We start from the raw sequence: 22672 nt of genomic DNA on the forward strand, positions 1-22672 counted from the left end.
ATCCACTGAGCCAAACAGGCTTCGGCCATAGCAGCTCTATTTTTAACAGGCAATGTTCTAGTAAGAGAGCACATATTTAGTGGGTAGGGTTGGAGGATCTGACTAGTTCAAAGGGGGGACCCAGGTGGGCCAGTTCTGAATTCTGATTATAGTCAGTTACCAAAATCTACACAAGGGATAACATTTCATAGTCACATACTAGCACACATGCGCACATACATGTACATGCACACACACACACACAGTGCATGCAAACACTTGATGAAAATATGCAGCTATCATCTGGCCTCTGACTCAGCATCTGCACCTCTGGACGTGCACCCAGAGAAAAGGAAACCCATGTCCACACGGAAACCGACACACACATGCTCACGGCAGCTTTATCTGTAACAGCCAGAAATACAACCAGCACGAACGTCCTTCAACAGGTAAGGGTCTAATCAAACCGTGACACGTACACACCATAAAATACTACTCAGTAATAAAATGGGCAGACTACATACAATTGGGATGAATAGCCAGAGAATTTTGAGGTGGGGGTAGCCAATTCAAAAGGTTTAATGTGGCAAGATTCTATTTATGTAACATTCCAGAAATGACAAAATCATAGAAATGGACAACAGATCAATGGGCAGAGCGGGTTAGGGGTGGGGTGAGGAGGGGCAGGAAGGTAAGTGTGGTTACAAATGGGCAAGAATTGTCAATATCTTGACTGTCGTGGTGGGTACATGAATCTACACAGGTGATAAAATTGTACGGCACTTAATTCACGACTGAGTACAAGTGAAACTAAAGAAATATGATTGAGATCAGTGGGTTGTATAAATGATAATGCCTTGCTTGTAATATGCAAAATGTTACCATTTGGGGAAAGCGGGCAGAGTGTACAAGATATATGTCTTTGTTAAGTCTTACAACTGTATGTCAACCTGATCTCAATAGAAATTTCAATTAAAAAGTGGGTGAAAACAAAGATTTGTAGTTTAGCTGGCAACATTGTGTCAATGCCAATTCCTGGTTTTAAGGCCAGAAATGTACAATGGTGGGAAGGGTACTTGTGAGTACATTGTTTTTTTTGCAATGTCTTGTGTCTTAAGACATAGTAAACTTCAGAGTAAAGAAAATTACCAATGATAAATTTTATAATGATACAGGATCAATTCATTAAGTGAACACAATTCTAAACGTGTAAACACCTAACAAGAGAATTTCAAAATAGTTAAAAGAAAAAGTTGGTAAATATGAAAGGAGAAATAGACAAATCCACAATTATATATGGAGACCTCAATATTCTTCTTTCAGTAATATACAGAATTATTAGGCAGACTGTCAGCAAAGATACAGAGAAGCTGAACTATGCCATCAACCAACTCGATATAATTGACATTTATGTAGAATATTCCACCTGGTGACAATGAAAATGACAACAGAACAGACATTCTTTTGAAGGACACATGTAACAGTCACCAAGACAGAACAAACCTCCATGAATTTAAAATAATTAAAATCATATAACATACTTTCAGAGCACAAAAGAATTAACTAGAAACCAATAGCAGAAAGGAAACAGAAACATCTCTAGACATTGGAAATTAAACAAAATACTTATAAATGACCCATGGATCAAAGAAGGTGATGCAAGAGAAATTAGAAAAATATTTAAAAGAAAATAGCCCTGCTGGATAGCTTGATGGGTTTGAGTGTTGTCCCCATACTCCACTCATGGTTGTGTGTAGTACATGGTCGAGGCATATACAGGAGCCAACCAGTAAGAGCATAGAGAGATGGAACAACAAATTGATCTCCCTCACTCTTTCTCAAATTAAAAAAAAAAAAAAATTTTAATTTTTAAAAATAATTTCCACTCTGTAAAAAATCAGTAAAATAAAAATATATTATTTATGTGTATCAGTGGAATTGTTTGTATTAGTGCTTCAAATTATTTTACTTGTTCAAAACTCAGGAAAATTTTAAAAGTCAAATTTACTCTGAAAATAATATTTTAAGAACCTCCAAAATACTGAATACATTAAAATGGCAAATCGCAACTCACGTATAAATACTTGTGTAACTCTATAAATACTTGTGTTTGCATATGATATAATTAGGGGAAAACGTCACGTCTGTACGGGTCTGAAAGGGACAATGGAGGTTCGGAAACAACTGCTTTCGAAGTATTTGGAAACGGGATTGTCCTAAGGTTAACAGGACGTTGGTTCTTTAAATAAATCTCCTATTAGCGGGCTGGAGTGAGAAAATGTGGAAATCAACTCAACCGGAAGGGAGGAGGTGAGAGAGCCACAGAAGAATTGACCCAGATCATCTCAGCCAGGCCTCGCCCTCACCCACCCGTCCTGCTTTAGGCACACTGACAAAGCCTCCTTTGGTTTCCGCTGTTCGTCTTGGCTTTCTATTTCTTACAATTGAAACTGTCCTGACACAAACCACCCTGAGCTCTGGCAGGCCACCCTACTGTCTTTGTCCAAGGACAAAGCTGAGCATCACTGGCCCCGGATTTCTGATGGGGCCAACATAAAACTTGATATATCGTGGATCGTAAGCATCCAGTGCCTGGAAGTTAATCCAGTGCCTGGAAGTTAAGGTCCAAGAAAAGTAATTGTGGGAGACCATCCCCTACCTCTAGTAAACATACACCTGTTTAAGCAAGCAAACCTAAACTCCACGGAGGCACCTGAGAAGTACTGGGCGGTACCAAGAGTGCAGTGCGCCTCAAAAGCCTAGTTCCACATCCAAAGTCCTGTTCTGATATGTTCCCCATCTATACCTCTTTCTAATGAAGCTGTAGGGAATTAAAATCAAGTGTTCCTGTTTTCATGCTGTCTGCTCCTGTCACAAAATAAGGGAAATGTATGCTGTTAACTCCAGATGATACATGGCACCGAGAATGTCTTAAATGATAAGATACACACTTCCATCCATCACTGCTTGAAAAGTAAAGCTGAGCACAGGTCAGGAGCCAATTACAAAAATCTTACATTCAAACTGCACATTGCACGATTTTGTGTATTTCTAGTAAGTGATCATTTGCTTGAATTAATATCTACGGTTTCTTACAAAAACCCTTTCCTAGCACAATTATAACTAATTGGGGTTGAACTCATTAAAATTTTCAAGTAGTTATTCTATTTATTTTATTTTTTTAATATATTTTATTGATTTTGTACAGAGAGGAAGGGAGAGAGATAGAGAGTTAGAAACATTGATGAGAGAGAGTCATCGACCAGCTGCCTCTTGCACACCCCCCACTGGGGATATGCCCGCAACCAAGGTACATGCCCTTGACTGGAATCGAACCCGGGACCTTTCCGTCTCCAAGCAGACGCTCTATCCATTGAGCCAAACCGGTCTCGGCAGTTATTCTATTTATAACAGGTATTCTTCCTCATCAAGTTAGACATTTCCAGGCACCTTCGATCTGTTCGGCAGTGGTTTGAGGTCACAGTCATTCAGCAGTAAGTAAACTTCCTGACCCCATGGAACTTACATTCTCATGGACGTGGATTTCCATCGTTTCATCATTGCTAAGGTCCCGATCTTCTTTATTTTTAAGACCTCTTTCCTGTGTAGATTTTAGGGAAAGTAGAGTTTCTGACAAACAAACAGAACTACACTTACAGGGTTTCTCTGGGGTGCATTCTCTTAAGAACTGACATTTTAAGCTCTGCTAGAATACTGACCATTCATGTACAAAAGAGGTCTCTTCCAATGGGATACAGATGATTGAAAAAAACAAAAAAAAAAAAAACAAAAAAAAAAAACATACACACAAAAAACCACCAAAACCCAACTCATGCCTAAATTCTTAAAACACAACTTTCTCTGCAGTGTAGATTATCTGCTCCAAGTCTAAGTTCTGAAGAACACTTTTATCACCCTCATCACTTGTAGTGGACGTATCTCCATTATATGTACTATGATGAACCTGAAGACTCGAGGTCTGACTGAAGCCTGTCCCTCACACAGCACATCTGCAGGATTTTTCCCCATGGTGCACTTGATGTTCCTGAAGACGTGAAGTGTGGGAAGATGTTCCTAAAGCCCGTACCACATGTCTCACATTCCCATGGCTTCTTCCCAGTGTGAACTTGCTGACGAGCTTGAAGACTTGAGATCTGACTGAAGATCTTCCACACGCATTTTGTAGGGTTTTGCTCCCGTGTGGATCCTCTGATGACCATGAAGACACGAGTCGTTCATAAAGCCTTTCCCACACTCTTCACATCAGTAGGGCTTCTTGGCAGTGTGGGCTCGCTCATGGTGTTGAAGAGGTCACCTCCAACTGACGCTCTTCCCACACAGCTCATGTGTAGGGTTTGTCTCTTCCGTGGATCCGCTGATGGGCTTGCAGATGTGAACTCCGACTGAAGCCTTTCCCACACACAGCACATTTGTAGGGCTTCTCTCCGGTGTGGACTCGCTCATGGTCTTGGAGATGTGAACTCCGTCTGAAGCTCTTCCCACACACGGTGCATTTGTAGGGCTTCTCTCCCGTGTGGACTCGCTCATGGTCTTGGAGATGTGAACCCCAACTGAAGCTCTTCCCACACGCGGCGCATTTGTAGGGTTTCTCCCTCGTGTGGACGCGCTGATGAGCTTGGAGACTTGAGATTCGACTGAAGCTCTTCCCACACTCGGCACAGTTGAAGGGTTTCTCTCCTGTGTGGATCCTCTGGTGGGCATGAAGACACGAGCTCCACATGAAGCCTTTCCCACACTCATCGCATTTGTAGGTTTTCTCGCCAGTGTGCACACGCTGATGGTACTGAAGCTGGGAGTTCCAGCTGAAGCTGTCCCCACACTCACCGCATCGGTAGGGTTTCTCTCCAGTGTGGACTCGCTGGTGAACTTGAAGATTTGAACTCCGACTGAAGCTCTTATCACACACGGAACATTTGTAGGGCTTCTCTCCCGTGTGGACTCGCTGATGGTCGTGAAGATGTGCGCTCCGACCGAAGCTCTTCCCACACACAGCACATCTGTACAGTGCGTCTCCCGTGTGGACTCGCTGATGGTCTTGAAGAAGTGAACTCTGACTGAAGCCCTTCCCACACACAGCGCACTTGTAGGGTTTTTCTCCGGTGTGGATTCGTTGATGAGACTGAAGAGTTGAGGTGTGACTGAAGCTCTTACCACACACAGCACAACTGTAGGGTTTCTCTCCGGTGTGGACTCGCTGATGGACTTGAAGCTGTGAACTCCGACTGAAGCACTTACCACACGCGGCACACGTGTAGGGTGTGTCTCTTGTGTGGACTCGCTCATGGGCTTGCAGATAGGAACTCCGACTTAAGCCCTTCCCACAAACACCACATTTGTAGGGTTTCTCTCCCGTGTTGACTCTCTGATGAATTTGCAAATGTGCGTTTTCACCAACGCCCTCACCACCCTCATCATTCCTACTGCATTTCTCTTCTATGGGAACACTCTGACGAGTGCAAAGCACTGAACTATAACTGACACCCTCCCCACACTCACTACAAATATGGGGTTCTGCTTCTAGGTGCAACTCCTGACGAACTTCAGGACTGGACCCACGGCCTTTTCTATTCTCATCAGAGGTTTGCTTTCCTGAGCTGATCACACTATGATGGAGTGATTTCTTCATGAAGTCTTCTCCACAATTCTTGTGGCTACAGGACTTCACACCTTTCTGTCCTTCCTGATCATCCTCGTGGTTGTGAGAGGTCCTTCTCACATCACAATGATCACACTTGTACAGTTTACATCTTCCATCATTCTGCTGGCACCTCTTCTGATAATTCTGTGACTCTCTGAGGTACATTTTCTTCCAGAAATTCCTGTTGGTCTTAACTGGAAACTCTTGACTTTTGATACTATTAGAACTTTTAACTTTCCCTGGAAACTTTATGGCACAGTTCTCATCTTCAGAAACGTGAGTCGATTCTCCAGCCCACAAATGAAAGGAGGAATCACCTTCTTTGGACAAATCAGACATCTTGCCTTGCAGATTTTTTATCCTGTCTTGGCTTCTGGTTAACTTACTTATAAGCTGTTCCCATATTTGCCAGCACACAGGGTCTTCATGGAAAAGATACCTTAACCCAACTTCTTGAAGAGTTTCTATCTCATTTTGATTCCAGTGTCCTGGAAGGATAAAGAGAATTCAGAAATGAAAATGAAGACAAACAAATGTCTGCTCAAAGATTAAAATATTTCTCAGTTCAACTACTTTGGGAGACCATATTGAATCAGCTGGAGATTGTCATTGGCTTTTACATGCCTATGAAAACAACGATGTGATGAATAGGCACCTAGCTGCTAAGTGTTAAGGAGAATTGTTTGGAACAAGACTTAGATATGAGGTCAAAATGAGAAATACGTGGCTATAGATAAGGGATTTTCTCAGCAAAAGGGAAAATATGTAATATTCAATTGGGGAACATTATAACTGGAAGAAGCTAGAAAATTCATCCCCATAACTGTCACATCTCATGGGAGTAAAAATCCTATAACTGTTGCCACTTACTTTGGCTGAATTTTATGATAAATGTAAATGGCTAATATTATCTTCCATGCTTTGTACATATGTATTTGCACATATGAGAAGGTGCCCTGGTAGCCAACATACAGATGGTTCCCAATGATCCCGCCTCCTGACGTCCATATCCTATCAAATCCCTTCCCACAATGCATCGGGATTGGTCTGTGAAGGCAATAGAATATGGCAGAAGTGAAAGGCCGTCACTTCCAAGGTTAGGTCATAGAAGACACTGTGGTTTCTGCCTTCCAGTCTCTCAGGTGTAAGCAGCTGGGGGAAACCAGCTGCCATGTTATGTCGCTCAGGAGCTCAAGGGAGAGGCCATGGCAAGGAACTGAGACCTTCTGTCAACAACCATGTAAATGAGTCCATCTGGGAACTCAATACGTCGGTCCCATTAAGCCTTCAAAAGCCCAAAGCTCTGCTGGATTCCTTGACAGAAACTTTATGAGATCCTGACCCATTTCATACAATTATGCTTCCTCCAGATTCTTGACTCACAGAAGTATAAATAAACTAGAGGCCTGATGCACAAAATTTTGTGCAAGGGGCTCAGCCCTCGCAGCCTTGGCTTCGTTTGGAAAGTTGCCTGGAAGGACATCTGGAAGGTTGTTCGGCTGTCCGGTCTAATTAGCATATTACACTTTTATTATTATAGATGCTTGTTGTTGTAAGCTGCTGAGTTTAAGAGTAGTTTGTGATACAGGTATACAAGTACCATGAAAATGATAATTAGGTTAGAAATTCATCAGAAGAGTAGTAATGTTCTGAGATAATCATTTCGCCACACTGTTTCTCCCTCCACTTGTGAGCTATCTCCAGGAGGAGTGAAAACAATGAGATCCAACTACCACCATTCTCAGTGAGCTTTTGTTTATAAGGGAGAAGAAACCCTTTAGTTTGTGTACCTGTGGAGGGAAAACAGACCTGTCAGGACATTCTTCATGGGTGGAACAGGGCAACTAGATGGATAAAATGTAAAATCTTGGGATATTTTGATGTTGCCAAGAAGAGCTTTTTAATATATATATATATATATATATATATATATATATATATATATATATATATATATATATATATATATATATTTTTTTTTTTTTTTAATTGTTTTCAGACAGGTAGGAAGAGGGAGAGAGAAATAGAAACATCAATGATGAGAATAACCACTGAACCACTGACTCCTGCATGCCCTCTACCAGGGATTGAGCCTGGAACCAGGGCATGTGCCCCTGACTGGAATCGAACCTGGGACCTTTCAGTCCACAGGCCGACGCTCTATCCACTGAGCCAAACCGGCCAGGGCCAAAAAGAATGTTTAATAAGGGAGATGGAGTTGAATATGCTATAAGATTTGTTCAGCTTCCTGAGAGGTGTATCCGTTTGTCAAAATTCATCAAATCGAGTGCTTAGATGTACATATGGAAATGTTACCTCAATAAAAAGAAGTTAAACCAATAAGTCATTTCAGTCCCCGAAAATTCACGGAGGCATAAGTTTATAACCTATGCAGTTTTCTGTATATCATATATAATAAAAGGCTAACAAGCAAATCCAAACGGTAGAATGACTGGTTGCTATGACATGTACAGACCACCTGGGTGCAGACCCTCGATTTAGGATCTGCCCCCTGGTGGTCAGAGTGCTCCCACGGGGGCTCACAGCTGGCGAGGGCAGTGGCATTGGTGGGAGCCTCTCCTGCTCCTGCAGCAGAGTTCAGGATGCCCGACTGATGGACATCCCCGAGGAGTCTCGGAGTGTGAGAGGGTGCAGGCTGGCCCGAGTGTCCTCCCCCAAGGGCACAAATTTTGTGCACCGGGCCTCTCGTATTTCAATAAAATGTTAGCCCCAAATTTAAAAATAATAGTAAAGATCTGTTCAAGAAGGCAAAGCAGCCCTGCCTGGGTAGCTCAATACACCACAGTTGTGGGTTTGAATCTTGGTGAGGACACATGCAAGAATCAACCACTGAATGCCTCAACAAGGGGAACAGAAAATCAGTGGTTTTCTTCCTCTCTCTCTCCCTCTTCCTTCCTCTATGAAAGCCATAAAAATATATGTGTGTGTGGGGGGGGGGAGATGAATGAAGGAAGAAGGAAGTGAAGGGGAGGGGAGGGAGGGGGGAGGGTGGTAGGCAGGGAGGATATCACTGGGCAAGCGGATGGGCCACTGCTCACCAGGATCTACTCTGATCCTGGTTACAGTCACTGAGGTTCCGACAGGGAGCGGTGCTGCCTTGGTTCTGCTTTGTTCACTACAATAGAGATGTGACTCACCCACTGATTTTAAACCCCGCCAAGGTGTCGCTACTGCAATTTTCAAAAAGAAGGAAAGGTACAGACAGGGTATCTCACAGGACTTGGGAAACTGAGATCCCAGGTTTGGGGCACATTTCAGAAGTCCCAAAGTCTTAAACATTTGAAATCAAAGTGCTCCTGGGAGCTGACGTTCCGTCACAGGGCCCCGTCCTCACCCACGGAGACCAGGTTCCGGAGGTTCTCCAGCGTCACGTCCCGGTACAGCTTCCTCTGGGCAGCGTCCAGCAGCCCCAGCTCCTCCTCCGTGAAGACCACAGCCACGTCCTGGAAGGTCACCGCCTCCTACGGCCCCGAACACAGGAAACCTCGGCTTTACGACCAGCGGCCACGGGGAGAGGGCAGCCCCGAGGGGCAGAGGGGACGGGGGAAGCTGTCCTGGATTCTGCCGGCCCTGAGTCTACTTTAAGGACCTTCCCCCTCTTCTCAACCCGGCATGTCAGTGTCATACACTGATTTCCCCGTCCAAAGGGTGTGCGATTACAAACAACCCGTTTAGTTTACTTGGTGTCACCTGTGAGTAGGAAGGAAAGATTCCCCCGAGACTTTACCTGCAGTGATGGTGCAGGGGTTTCATAAGAGGATGAATAAACTAAACCTTTATGTGGAAAAAAAAATACACAGAAACCTTAACCCACATAAATACATAGAAAGAGGAAACTTTTTAAGAAACATTAATTTGCCGAAACCGGTTTGGCTCAGTGGATAGAACGTCGGCCTGCGGACTGAAAGATCCCAGGTTCGATTCCGGTCAAGGGCATGTGCCTTGGTTGCGGGCGCATCCCCGGTAGGGGGTGTGCAGGAGGCAGCTGATCTCTCTTATCAATGTTTCTGGCTCTCTATCCCTCTCTCTCCTTTCTGTAAAAAATCAATAAGATATATTTTTTTTTAAAAAAAAAAAAAAAGAAAGAAAAGAAACATTAATTTATTGAAATATGATGTAGTCATTAAAAATGCAGGGGAAAGAGCCCTAACTGGTTTGGCTCAGTGGATAGAGAGTTGGCCTGTGGACTCAAGGGTCCCAGGTTCAATTTCGATCAGGGGCATATACCTTGGTTGCGGGCACATCCCCAGTAGGGGTGTGCAGGAGGCAGCTGATTGATGTTTCTCTCTCATCAACGTTTCTAACTCTCCCTCTCTGTAAAAAATCAATAAAATATACTTTTTAAAATGCAGAGGAGAGAAACTCCTGATTCTGGCTAGAACAGGGAAACTGGTGCTGAACATTCCCTCTTCTCACAAGTAAGTAGGAAACACAAGGACAAAATATATGAACTGTTTTCAACATTGAAGCACACTCCTTTAATCCCTGAGATCAAGGAAACAAGTGAGATGAGCCCTATGATCGCTGTCAATTTCTGCTTATATATAATTTAAAAAATGTTTTATTGATTTCAGAGAAGGGAGAGGGAGAGGGAGAGAGAGAAAGAAAGAGAGAGGGAGTGAGAGGGAGTGAGAGGGAGTGAGAGGGAGAGAGAGAGAGAGAGAGAGAGAGAGAGAGAGAGAGAGAGAGAGAAGAGAGAGAGAGAGAGAGAGAGAGAGAGAGAGAGAGAGAGAGAGAGAGAGAGGGGAACATCAATGACGTAAGAGAATCATTCATAGCTGCCTCCTACACACCCTGGGGATTAAACCTGCAACCCAAGCATGTGCCCTGACCAGGAATCGAACTGTGACCTCTTGGTTCCTAGGTTGATGCTCAACCACCCCCGCGGGCCGGGCTGCCTGTAGATAATGTCTGAGCTGCAGGTGCAGGACGGGGGAGCCTCGCACAGCCTCTCGGACTCGGACTCGGAGGCAGCCATCCGAGAACGGGGAGGCCACAGGAGCTGGAGATCCCGGGCGGAGCTCCAGGAGGAGGGAGCCGTGCGGAGGAGGAGCACTCGGACCGCACAGGCACCCTGCACCCCTGTGAGCCCGCCCCGAGACGGACCGGAGCGGGCACAGGCTGGGGAAGCACAGGCCGCCCGGAGCGGCGGGGGAGCCATGGGCTGAAGGGTGCCCAGAGCCCAGGAGGACTCAGAGGTGGATTCCAAACAGCAATGTGGAAAGCCCTCACTGGTACTAGGGACCTTCAGCAGCAGCCCCTGCAGGACCAGCTTGCTTTATTTATTTATTTATTTATTTACTTATTTATTATTGATATTTTACAGAGAGGAAGGGAGAGGGAGAGAGAGCTAGAAACGTCGATGAGAGAGAAACATCGACCAGCCGCCTCTTGCACACCCCTGACCGGCGATGTGCCCGCAACCAAGGTACATGCCCTTGACCGGAATCAAACCTGGGACCTTTCAGTCCGCAGGCCGACGCTCTACCACTGAGCCAAACCGGTTTCGGCAGGACCAGCTTTAGTGAAAAGGCTAAGCTGTCTCTGGAAGGGAGGATCTCAGCCAACACTCCTGCATGGACACCTGTTTGCTGTGGCGGGGGTGGGGTTGTCCTGGACATGGCAGGACGTTCTGCAGCATCCCCTGCTTCTGTCTAGTAATTGCCAGTGGTACCCACCCCTCTAGTCATGACAGTGAGAAATCTCTACAGAATGGCCACGTGTCCATGGTGGGGCACACCCTCGGAATTTGAGAATCATTGCTCTAGGTCAGGGGTCGGCAAGCTCATTCGTCAACAGAGCCAAATATCCCAGTACGACGATTGAAATTTGTTTTGAGAGCCACATTTTTTAAACTTAAAACTATACAGGTAGGTACACTGCTATTGGCTTAATTAGGGCACTCCTAAGCTGGCCTTTGGCAAACACTCAAGGGGCCGAAGAGCCGCATGTGGCTCGCGAGCCGCGGTTTGCCGACCACTGCTCTAGGATAAAGGTCACTCTAGACTCATCCTAACAAAGCTAAAAATAAGGCTCAAAGGAATCAAACTGGCCGAAACCGGTTTGGCTCAGTGGATAGAGCATCGGCCTGCGGACTGAAAGGTCCCAGGTTTGATTCCGGTCAAGGGCATGTACCTTGGTTGCGGGCACATCCCTGGTGGGGGGTGTGCAGGAGGCAGCTGGTCGATGTTTCTCTCTAATCGACGTTTCTAGCTCTCTATCTCTCTCCCTTCCTTTATGTAAAAAAATCAATAAAATATATTTTTAAAAAATAAAATATATTTAAAAAAAAAAAAAAAAGAAACTGAACCAATGGACCACACAACCATCTGAGCATAAATAGAAATGGAGTTTTACAAAATGAGACACTCATTCATGATAAAAACTCCAAGTAGAAACTTCCCAACCCCAACAAAGGCATCTACAAAAACCCATCAGGTAATGCCTTCTCTCCGATATTAGGAGCAAGGTGAGGCTGCACCCTCTGGCAGTCTGGGCCCCTCAGGGATGTCTGCCGGCTGGCTTCCGGTCGGACATCCCCCGGGGGTCCTCAGCCTGCTGCAGAGGCTCCCGCCCACCACTGTGCTCTCCAGCCCCGAGCCCAGCTCCTGTGGGAGCTCCTGCGCTGAGCGTCTGCCCTCTGATGGTCAGTGAGCATCATAGCGACTAGTTGTTCCACCGTTCGGTCAATTTGCATATCAGGGTTTTATTATGTCGGATAGAGCATAGGGGAAAACAGCTGACGTAGCAGTGTAGTAATGTGGCTTTTAAAACTTTTTTTTTTTTATATCTATGAATCTGTGCACCGTTTATTTGTGAAATGAAGATGGTAAAATAAAACAAAAACAAAAACAGAACCCACATAAAAGGCCAGCTGGTTACAGGCACATAACACACACCTGTCTTCCATCCTCCCCAAGGGAGAGGAAGATGCTGTGTCTAACCTCTGAGAAGAGACCTTTAAGAGATCAAATCAAAACTCCACTCACCTGGGGCGTGGCCATTTCGTCCTGCTCCTGGAGAAGCACGGAACCCTGGGAAGGCAGAGGAGGCAAAGGAGAGAGAAGCCGTGAGACGCGGGCCCTGGCACACGGGGCCGCTGTGTGAATTTTAAAGGGACCCTCCTGTGGCCCACAGCAGTGCCTCTCAGCCAGGGGCCCGGTGCCACGCAGTAAGGCCAGCACAGAGTCCCTGACGCTCCAAGGGTCAGCACTCCCATCCGGGTACCGTGGGAATGAAGGGCGCTGGGATGTACTGGCCATGACAATGGAAACAGACTCAGGGGCCGAAGGCCTGGGTGGGGCCTATCGCCAGGACCCCACTATTGATCCTTCCCACCCACTAGCTCTTTGTGCCTGTTCCACATCTGTCACGTGCGGATAGCACCGTTATCCAGCTCACAGCTTTGTCAATAATTCAAATAAGCCGAAACCGGTGTGGCTCAGTGGATAGAGCGTCAGCATGCAGACTGAAGGGTCCCAGGTTCGATTCTGGTCAAGGGCATGTGCCTTGGTTGCGGGCACATCCCCAGTAGGGAGTGTGCAGGAGGCAGCTGGTCGATGTTTCTCTCTCACTGATGTTTCTAACTCTCTGTCCCTCTCCCTTCCTCTCTGTAAAAAATCAATAAAAATATTTAAAAAAAATAATTCAAATAAGCATGCAATACCTGATAGCTACTCATGTTCATGGGCCTTCCTACCTCAGGCAGAAGCAGTCTAGTCGGGAGAGAGCAATGCATCCACCTCTCAAAGCCTTTGAAGCAATACCCATCCTTAAGGCCCAGTTCCCTGGCTCTGCCTCTTCCGGTGGCTGCCCTCCCCTGCTCTGCTCCGTAATGGAGCTTTGCAAGGAGACCTGACACGTCACAGTATTAAGCGAGAGAGAGCAAGCAGGTGGGGCCTGGGGCGCCTGGCTAGCCAGCCACCTGCCAGCCCCTGCTCTCCTGCCTGCTGCCTGCCAGCCACTCTGAGAAGCCTCCCACCACCAGGAGATCATGAACACGTCTTTCTATCCTTAGATTTTAGCGTAGCTGCCTGCCAGCCACTCTGAGAAGCCTCCCACCACCAGGAGATCATGAACACGTCTTTCTATCCTTAGATTTTAGCGTAGAATAAATACTCAGAACCCATGGGATCAAAGACTGACTAAAGGCACACTCCCTGGGCAGCCGGAAGGACTGGGATGGTCAGTGTCTGAGGTTCCTCTGAGCTGAGCCATCCTGAGCCTGTAGCTCCCACATGGGGGGAGGAGAGGATGGCCTACATTTCCCAACGCCTCTCTCTGGGTTTCTGATTTTACCGGCGTTGCTCAAACAACATCAAGGTCACCTGTAAAAGTGACATACGCATAAAAGGGTCAATCCTGGGCTTCATAAGGCAAAGCCCACTGATTTAATGTCAAAAGTGATGCTCTGATGGATCTCACACGAGGTGTTTACTGAAATGTCCTTCTCCTCATTGTCCTTCCATGGACCCCCCACCCCCCACTCCCGGCCCTCTCCCATTCCCTCCCTTTCTGTGTCAGTGCCACTCCTTTCTAACTACTCCTGTAGGCTGTCATTTACCTTCCTTGTATGTATCCATCTTTTTAATGAAGCCCCATTGTTCTGGTCACTACTTTCTCCAGTTCATTGGCATGTAGCAGGCACTCAAAACAGATTTGTTAAAAAATAAAATAAGCCAAAACCGGCTTGGCTCAATGGATAGAGCGTCGGCCTGCGGACTGAAAGGTCCCGGGTTCAATTCCGGTCAAGGGCATGTACCTGGGTTGTGGGCACATCCCCAGTAGGGGGTGTGCAAGAGGCCGCTGATGGATGTTTCTAACTCTCTATACCTCTCTCTTCCTCTTTGTAAAAAAAAAAAAAAACCACAATAAAATATATTTTAAAAAATAAATAATAAATAAAATAATGAATGACTTAAAATATATTTTTTAAAAATAAATAATAAATAAAATAATGAATCTATAGCTGATAAAGACACATCCTGTATCACATTAGCTGAGAGCCTCCTTACTAATCCCAGAATTAACTCATCCAGTCAACAAATCCTTATTGAACGTGGGCCCGGCACATTCAAATCCCTGGTCCCATGAAGCTGATATCACACTAGAGGAGGCAGGTAGAAACATAACTACAGAATGAATAGAATGTATCAGCCAGTCCCAGACACTGTGAAGAAAAATACGGCAGGAAAAAAGGGAGACGAACAAACGGGAGGTGCTGTTTGGGAGGGAGGGTGTCAGTGCCAGTGCTGTAGTTACTAGTCCAGTCACATTTGCAGATCAGTTATCCTCCTGGGCCTCGTCTCTATGTTGTTTTGAGGAAGAAATTAGTTAATACACAAAAGCACTGGAAATTCTGTCTGACTCATCATATGCTCCCAAGAAATGCTAACTATCATTGACCTCATGTAATGATAAATGATACAGAAATGATGCACTTGTCCGGATTCGTCCGTAAGTGAACTTGTGAGTGAGATAAAGGGCCAGAGATACCCAATGGATCCTTTTCTTTAAAAAAAATATATATAAATTTTATTGATTTTTTACAGAGAGGAAGGGAGAGGGATAGAGAGCTAGAAACATTGATGAGAGAGAATCATCGACCAGCTGCCTCCTGCACACCCCCCACCGGGGTTGTGCCCACAACCAAGGTACATGCCCTTGACCGGAATCGAACCTGGGACCTCTCGGTCCGAAGGCCAACGCTCTATCCACTGAGCCAAACCGGTTGGAAGGCCATATGGATCCTTTTCATAGTTTTATCCCCTAATCCGCCTCCAGGAAACCAGAACACGCTCTCTCAGGGCTGCTGGCCCTGGTGTCCAGCTGCCCGTGGACACACGCACCAGCCACACACACTTATTGAATAGCTTCCCTCTGCAAACCTCGTCACAGCGCTGGGCCCGCTGAAAAGAACGACACAATCCCCACAACATAGGCACCGATAGCTCAGGGGGAGACCAAGAGCAAACTGAATTCCAAATGAGCAAACACAATCCAGCGCCTCCGCTTTCACTGCCGCGCTCCGGACCCCAGCGTCTCACCTGCCACCATGAAGCTGATATCACACTAGAGGAAGCAGGTAGGAAACATAACTATAGAATGTAGCTCCTAGTTACCAGGTGAGGACTTGGGAATCATTCGTGTCTCCTCTCCCTTGCCCTCCGTATATTTATAATAATCCAACACACACCCTCTGGACTCCATGTGTGGAGCTGGCAATAAAACACCAAAGCAAAAGTAAAGAGAGGGGAGGACTATATCACAAGATGGACAAAGGGTTGGCAGCCTTTGAAGGCTGTGCTGGCTCCGTGGGAATTCACTGGTATGTTATTTCTCCCCACTCGTGTTTGAAAAGGTTCAGGATCACAAGAGACCAAAGCACTACGACTAGGACAAAGGAAAAATAAAGACACACAGAAACGACTGAAGAGAAACACATTCACGTCCCTATCGCTATGGCTACACCTGGGATTACGGATAATGTTTGGCTTCCTTCAGCTATTTTTCAAATCCTCACACACGAACTCTATAGTCAGAATGTGAGCATAATGCCGTGTTACAAACAAGGAATTAATTAGATGAGCACAGACTTCAAGAGCCCTAAGGTCCTAAATTATTTCCCATGACCCTCCCTCCCTCAGTCCCCGGAATTACCGTTGCTTAGGGCTGAAGGAGAGGATGGCAGGAAGGTCCGGCACCAGGCTGCCTGGGCTCACAGTCTCAGTTCTGTGTCTTCCCTGTTCCCTTAAACGCTCCACCTACCAGCGTTCTTTGTTATGAGATTAAACGAATTAAAGCAAATAAAACCTATGGAAGCCTGTCACTCAACAGGTTAAATATTGTTACTCGTTCATCAGCACTTGTCTCATCCAAGTTCCCCTTCTCTCTTTAAATGCTTGAACGTTTGTCCAATAGAAAGAAAAAAAACTTGCTAATGAGCAAAGGAAGTCTGCTTCCTACTGAGAGCAGAAAGGACACACACACACACACACACACACACACACACACACGATGGGACAAGGTTCCCAGGGGCCAGGGGCCACTCCTCCTCCCCTCTGCGCCGCTCTGAGAAGTCAGGCTGAGAGGAAGGAGGCTGGAAGATATTACAAGTGTGTCTGGCCCAGGATGAGTCACAGAGGACATCCTCCAGGCACCAGCCGGGAGGACCCACTTCCTCCTTCCACAAAGGGGGTGGGGGGTCCTTAGCAATCGGGAAGGGCTGCGCTCCCCCGGGGCAGAGGGGGGCCATGGGCTGCAGCTGGCGCTCAGGCTCATCACAGAAGCTTCCAGGGATGAGTGCTTCTCCAACAGAAATAATTCTATATAATAGCCGAAACCAGTTTGGCTCAGTGGATAGAGTGTCGGCCTGCAGACTGAAAGGTCCCGGGTTCGATTCCAGTCAAGGGCATGTATCTTGGTTGTGGGCACATCCCCAGTAGGGGGTGTGCAAGAGGCAGCTGATCGGTGATTCTCTCATCAATGTTTCTAACTCTCTATCCCTCTCTCTTCTCTCTGTAATAAATCAATAAAAAAAAAAGAAAAAAAGAATTCTATATAATAAAGAGGTAATATGCAAATTGACAAGATGGCGGCCTACGACCAGGCCAGCAGTGGGGTTAGGGAGGGATGACCAAACAACTGAACAGCAAGCTGTGTGGGTCAACCAGGCCGGCAGGGGGGGAAGGGGGCATACAGTTGGGGGCGGCCAGGTTGGCAGGGGGGCTGTTGGGGGTAAACTGGCTGGCAGTGGTGGGTTGGGGCGGGGGCAGCTAGGGGAGACCAGGCTGGCACACAGAAACAGTGAGGGGCAATTAGGCCAGCAGGGCAAGGGGGAGCAGTTAGGGGCGATCAGGCAGGCAGGCGGTCGAGTGATTAGGAGCCAGTGGTCCAAGATTGTGAGAGGGATGTCCGACTTCACTGGGATCGGGTCTAAACCGGGGGTTGGACATCCCCGGAGGGTCCCACATGGGAGAGGGAGCGGGCTGGGCTGAGGGGGAACCACCTGCACCCCGTTCACCAAATTCCTGGATCGGCCTCTAGTGCAGTGTTTCCCAACCTTCTCTCATGATGAGAATCACCTGGTGGAGTTGTTAAAACACAGATTCCTGAATCCCAACTAAGAAGTGCTAAACTAGAATTTTTGGGGACATATAGGTAAAATTGTATACTTAACTAGTGCTCTAACACAGATGTTATATACAGAGCACTAAGTTAGGTATGCAATTTTACCTATATGTCCTCAAAAATTCTAGTTTAGCACTTCTTAGTTGGGATTCAGGAATCTGTGTTTTAACAACTCCACCAGGTGATTCTCATCATGAGAGAAGGTTGGGAAACACTGCTCTAGTGGATTGATAACATCTGAGCCTTATATCTTTTTACTTCGCCTAAACCTCACAACACCCCTCCTAGGGAGGCACTCCGAGGTGGATAGTAGGGGGAGGGGAGGGAAACTCAGCAAGTGGAATGGGGTTACAGAGAGAAACCTCAACAAACTGCACCGAAGGGGCCACATGCTCACCTGATAAGCTCAGGGGAGCCCACGTGGCAGCGTTACAGACTCAGAGACTAAAGTAACCACAAGGGAGGGTCTGAAATGAAAACTTTATTTTTTTTAATTTTAATTTTTAAAAAATATATTTTGATCCAAGATGGCTGCTCGGGTAGGCAACTAGCCGCAGCCGCACACAACAATTTTAATAAAATACAACTAAAATATAAAATGGACATTACCCAGAACTACAGGAAAGTCGACTGACTGGAAATCCTACAACAAGAAGCAAGGAGAAAACCAGAAGGAAGCGCGGAGGAGCTGTAAAAGCGCAAGGTACGGAGACACGCGGCGCGCGCGGAGAGGACGGAGCCGGAGAGGAGGGAGGCCGAGTGCCTGGCGGGCGTTCCCTAGCGGAAAGGAGATAAACACTCCGACTGTGCTGGGCCCCTGACTGCTCTGAACCCCCGTTCTGGGCCAGACCCCGGGGAACCAGGCTCAGCCATAGGGAGCTGGGCTGTAAGTCGGAACCCGGGGAAGCGGAGAAAGGAGGTCCCGGAGGCGCGCACACTGCCCCCAGAGAAGGGACGGTCGGCTGTGCCGCGGGATTGCCCTGACGGGAAGGAGACTGGGGCTCCAGACTGCTGTGAACGCCACCTCCAACTCCACTTCCAACTGAACTGAACCCCAATACCGGGCTCATTGTGGGAGAGCATAGACTGTTTGGCAGCAGGCGAAAATCGAGGGCACCTTTCTCTCAGAGGCGCCGCAGCGAGCACTGAAGGACCCGCATAGGGCGGGGCTGACGGAAGCCAAAGCTGCAGGCTCCACCCTGAAACCCCGTCCCATCTGTAACTGCGAAATGCGACAACAAAATAGATCACAAACGAAAGCAATGGAGGACAAAAAGCGTCTGGATATAGAGTTCAAATCTACGCTTATAAGGTTTTTCAAGAATTTCCTAGAAAAGATGGATAAGGCCTATGAGGATATGAAAAGAGACCATCAAGAAATGATAAGGGAACAACAAGAAATAAAGAATACATTGTCTGAAATAAAAAATATTCTACAGAGTCCTAAAAACAGAAGGGAAGATCGCAAGAATCAAGTCAAAGATTTGGAACATAAAGAGCCAGAAGACACTCCTCCACAGAAGCTAGAAGGCAAGAGAATCCAGAAAATTGAAGATAATGTAAGAAACCTCTGGGACAACTTCAAGCGAACCAACATCAGAATTATGGGGGTTCCAGAAGATGAGAGAGAGCAAGATATCGAAAACATACTGAAAGAAATAGTGACAGAAAACTTCCCCCACCTGGTGAAAGAATTTGACTTACAAGTCCAGGAAGTGCACAGAACTCCAAACAAAAGGAATCCAAAGAGGACCACACCGAGACACATCATTATTAAAATTCCAAGAGCAAAAGATAAAGAGAGAATATTAAAAGAAGCAAGAGCAAAGAAGGTAGTAACTTATAAAGGAGCACCTATACGATTGTCAGCTGACTTCTCAACAGAAACCATGCAGGCCAGAAGGGAATGGCAAGAAATATACAAGGTGATGAATAGCAAGAACCTACAGCCAAAAATAAGCTACCCAGCGAAGCTATCACTCAGAATCGAAGGCCAGATAAAGAGCTTCACTAATAAAAAAAAGCTAAAGGAGTTCATCACCACCAAACCAGAATTATATGAATTGCTGAAGGGGGTTCTTTCAGAAGAGAAAGTAAACAAAGATAAAAATTATGAACAACAAATACGTAATTATCAACAAGTGAATCTAAAAACCAAGGAAATTAAAAAAATCTGATGAACAATATTAACTGTTGAATATAATAGAATCAGAGGTATGGAAGGGGAGTGAACTGACGATTCTTGGGGAAAAGGGGAGAGGGGGGCGTGGGAAGAGACTGAACATAAACTGTGCACCTATGGATGAGGACAATGGGGAGAGGGGAAAGGGCAGAGGGTGGGGTGGGAACCTGGTGGAGGAGAGCAATGGTGGGGGGGGGGGGGAAGGAACATTTGTAATAATATGAAAAATAAAAACTTATTTAAAAAAAAATAAATAAAAAAAAATATATATATATATATATTTTATTGATTTTTTTACAGAGAGGAAGGGAGAGAGATAGAGAGCTAGAAACGTCGATGAGAGAGACATCGACCAGCTGCCTCTTGCACACCCCCCACCGGGGATGTGCCCGCAACCAATGCACATGCCCCTGACCGGAATCGAACCTGGGACCTTTCAGTCCGCAGGCCAACGCTCTACCACTGAGCCAAACCAGTTTCGGCTGAAATTAAAACTTTAAAAAAGTATGTTTTTATTAATTTTAGAGAGGAAGGAAGAAGAGGGGAGAGAGAGAGTGGGGGGGGGGGGGGAGAGAAAGAAACATCAATGCTGCCAAAACCGGTTTGGCTCAGTGGTAGAGCCTCGGTCTGCGGACTGAAAGGTCCCGGGTTCGATTCCGGTCAAGGGCATGTACATTGGTTGCAGGCACATCCCCGGTGGGGGGTGTGCAGAAGGCAGCTGGTCAATGTTTCTCTCTCATTGACGTTTCTAGCTCTCCATCTCTCTCCCTTCCTCCCTGTAAAAAATCAATAAAATATATATATTTTTTAAAAAAAGAAACATCAATGCTTACAGAGAATCATTGATCGGCTGCCTCCTGCACACCCCCTACTGGGGATCAAGCCAGAAATATGGGCATGTCCTTGGAATCAAACCTGGACCCTTCAGTTCACAGGCTGATGCTCTATTCAAAGAGCCAAACCAGCTAGGGCTGAAATTAAAACTTTTTAACTAAAAGCACTTTATGGCTTGTGCTAGGCTAGAATCTCTCCTGACAAAATCTCTTTACCATAGCAGGGTCTCTAAGGTAACATTCCTTTGAAATGCCAGGGTAACTTCCCTTTTTCCAGACCGGCAGGGTTCAGCCAATGCACCAGAGCCGAGACTACAAATCCCATGGTTATTTTTATCCGGTTAATTGCTGACTGGTAGGTATCCCGTACCCATCTATGAAAAGACGTGTCTATTGTTTACTGGTTTCCCGCCTTGCTTTCTCCCACCTCCGCAATCCATCCCCAAGGCACTTCATGCAACCCACCTGCATCTTCTCCTGGTTGTAATGCAGTAATTAAGGTGCAAAAACTGCCGTTCTCGGGAGCAAAACCTCAAGCCGGTGAGATTTGCTTCCTGACAGTTGTTGCTAGTTTGCCTCATAAACGTATATTCTCTATAAGTTTGAGTTTTTCTTTTGTTGATAAAACTGATACCACAATGTACAGCCAGATAGAGAAGGTCACCCAGGTGGAAAGAGGGCCGTTCCTGGGTTAGCCCTCCCCCCTGACCTTCCCTCTCTAGAGAGAACATCCAGGATTCCGTTGTACTTCAGCTCCAGGCCCAGAAAAGCTGCAAAGCCAAGGAGGCCAGGCAGGGCCGGCTGCAGTGACTAATGACCCAGGCCGGCGCTGGCCTATCAGTGGAGACCCAACCCTGACAGGGCACAGCTGGAAAGCTGAGGAATATTCTAATGAGACCCCCAGCGAGGAACCTCTCTCCCCCAGCCCCCTAAAAACCCCGCCTCTGGACAGCAGCTGAGACCCCTCCGCAGAAAGGAAGCCAGCACACCTTGTATCTGGCATGGATTTTTTATTTTCTTTCTCCTGAACTCTTAACGGTCCGCAGCATTCATAAATAGATTCCTAACATAACCTCCATCCTGCTGTGAAATCTACCCCCCCCCACCCCCCCCCCCGCCAATCCCCCTCCCTCCCTCCTACCCTCCCTCAGGAAGCCACGAACCCACACCCTGGCTGGCTGGGGGGTGGCTGGCCGGTCCGCATCCAGTGCCACCAGTATGCCCTGCAGGCACGCTAAGGTGGGAGCAATGGAGCCATGAAATAACGCTTCAAAGGTGCCGTCAGGAGGCGGCAGGGCGAGCAGAAGGGAGGGAGGCGAGGGGACCGGGCCCAGAGACCTCAGCCCTAGGACCCCCGCCGGCCCCCACCTCCAGCCCAGGAGCAGGCCCAGACCAGCGCACCGGCTTCCACTCCTCGGAGCGAGACGGCCCCCAGGCCCCCGCGCCCAGGCCCCGCGCCCGGACAGGCCGGGGAGGCCCGAGGCTCCCGTCACTCACCTCCGGACAGAAGGCACCGCTAACGGCCCGCGTCCTCCGCACCATCCCCCCGCGAAACCAGGGCTGCAGCGCCCCCTGCCTGGAGCGGAAGTGGCTCTGACTGCCCTGGACTACAACTCCCAGAATCCTCCGCAGGGAGCGCTTTCTTAGGTCACCGCTTAAAAAACACATAAAAAATAAACCGATGAACCAAGAGACAGATATAGAGACAGTAAGTAAAGCAACAGGCAGACTGTCAAATTACAGTGGGGAGGGGAGGAAGATCTGGGGGAGATAAGAGATCAACCGAAGGACTTGTATACATGCATATAAGTACAACCAATGGACATAAAACTCTGGGGAGGGAGGGTATGTATGAGAGGGAGGGAGGGG

At 46.9% G+C, this 22672-nt stretch overlaps 1 protein-coding gene across 1 annotated transcript; it reads right to left on the bottom strand.

Moving 5' to 3' along the window:
• Positions 1 to 3144: 3144 nt before the first annotated feature.
• Positions 3145 to 22398, bottom strand: LOC311609946 (uncharacterized protein). The gene is made up of 4 exons (XM_084860744.1): positions 22301 to 22398; positions 12649 to 12693; positions 8994 to 9120; positions 3145 to 6126 (listed from the first exon to the last, which is right to left on the bottom strand). Exons 1-4 carry the CDS (start codon positions 22343 to 22345, stop codon positions 4322 to 4324), a joined length of 2022 nt encoding a protein of 673 aa, XP_084716870.1. The 5' UTR covers positions 22346 to 22398; the 3' UTR covers positions 3145 to 4321.
• Positions 22399 to 22672: the final 274 nt, after the last annotated feature.

Source organism: Pipistrellus hanaki (genome assembly GCF_964339955.1).
Source record: "Pipistrellus hanaki genome assembly, chromosome: 15".
NCBI lineage: Eukaryota > Metazoa > Chordata > Mammalia > Chiroptera > Vespertilionidae > Pipistrellus > Pipistrellus hanaki.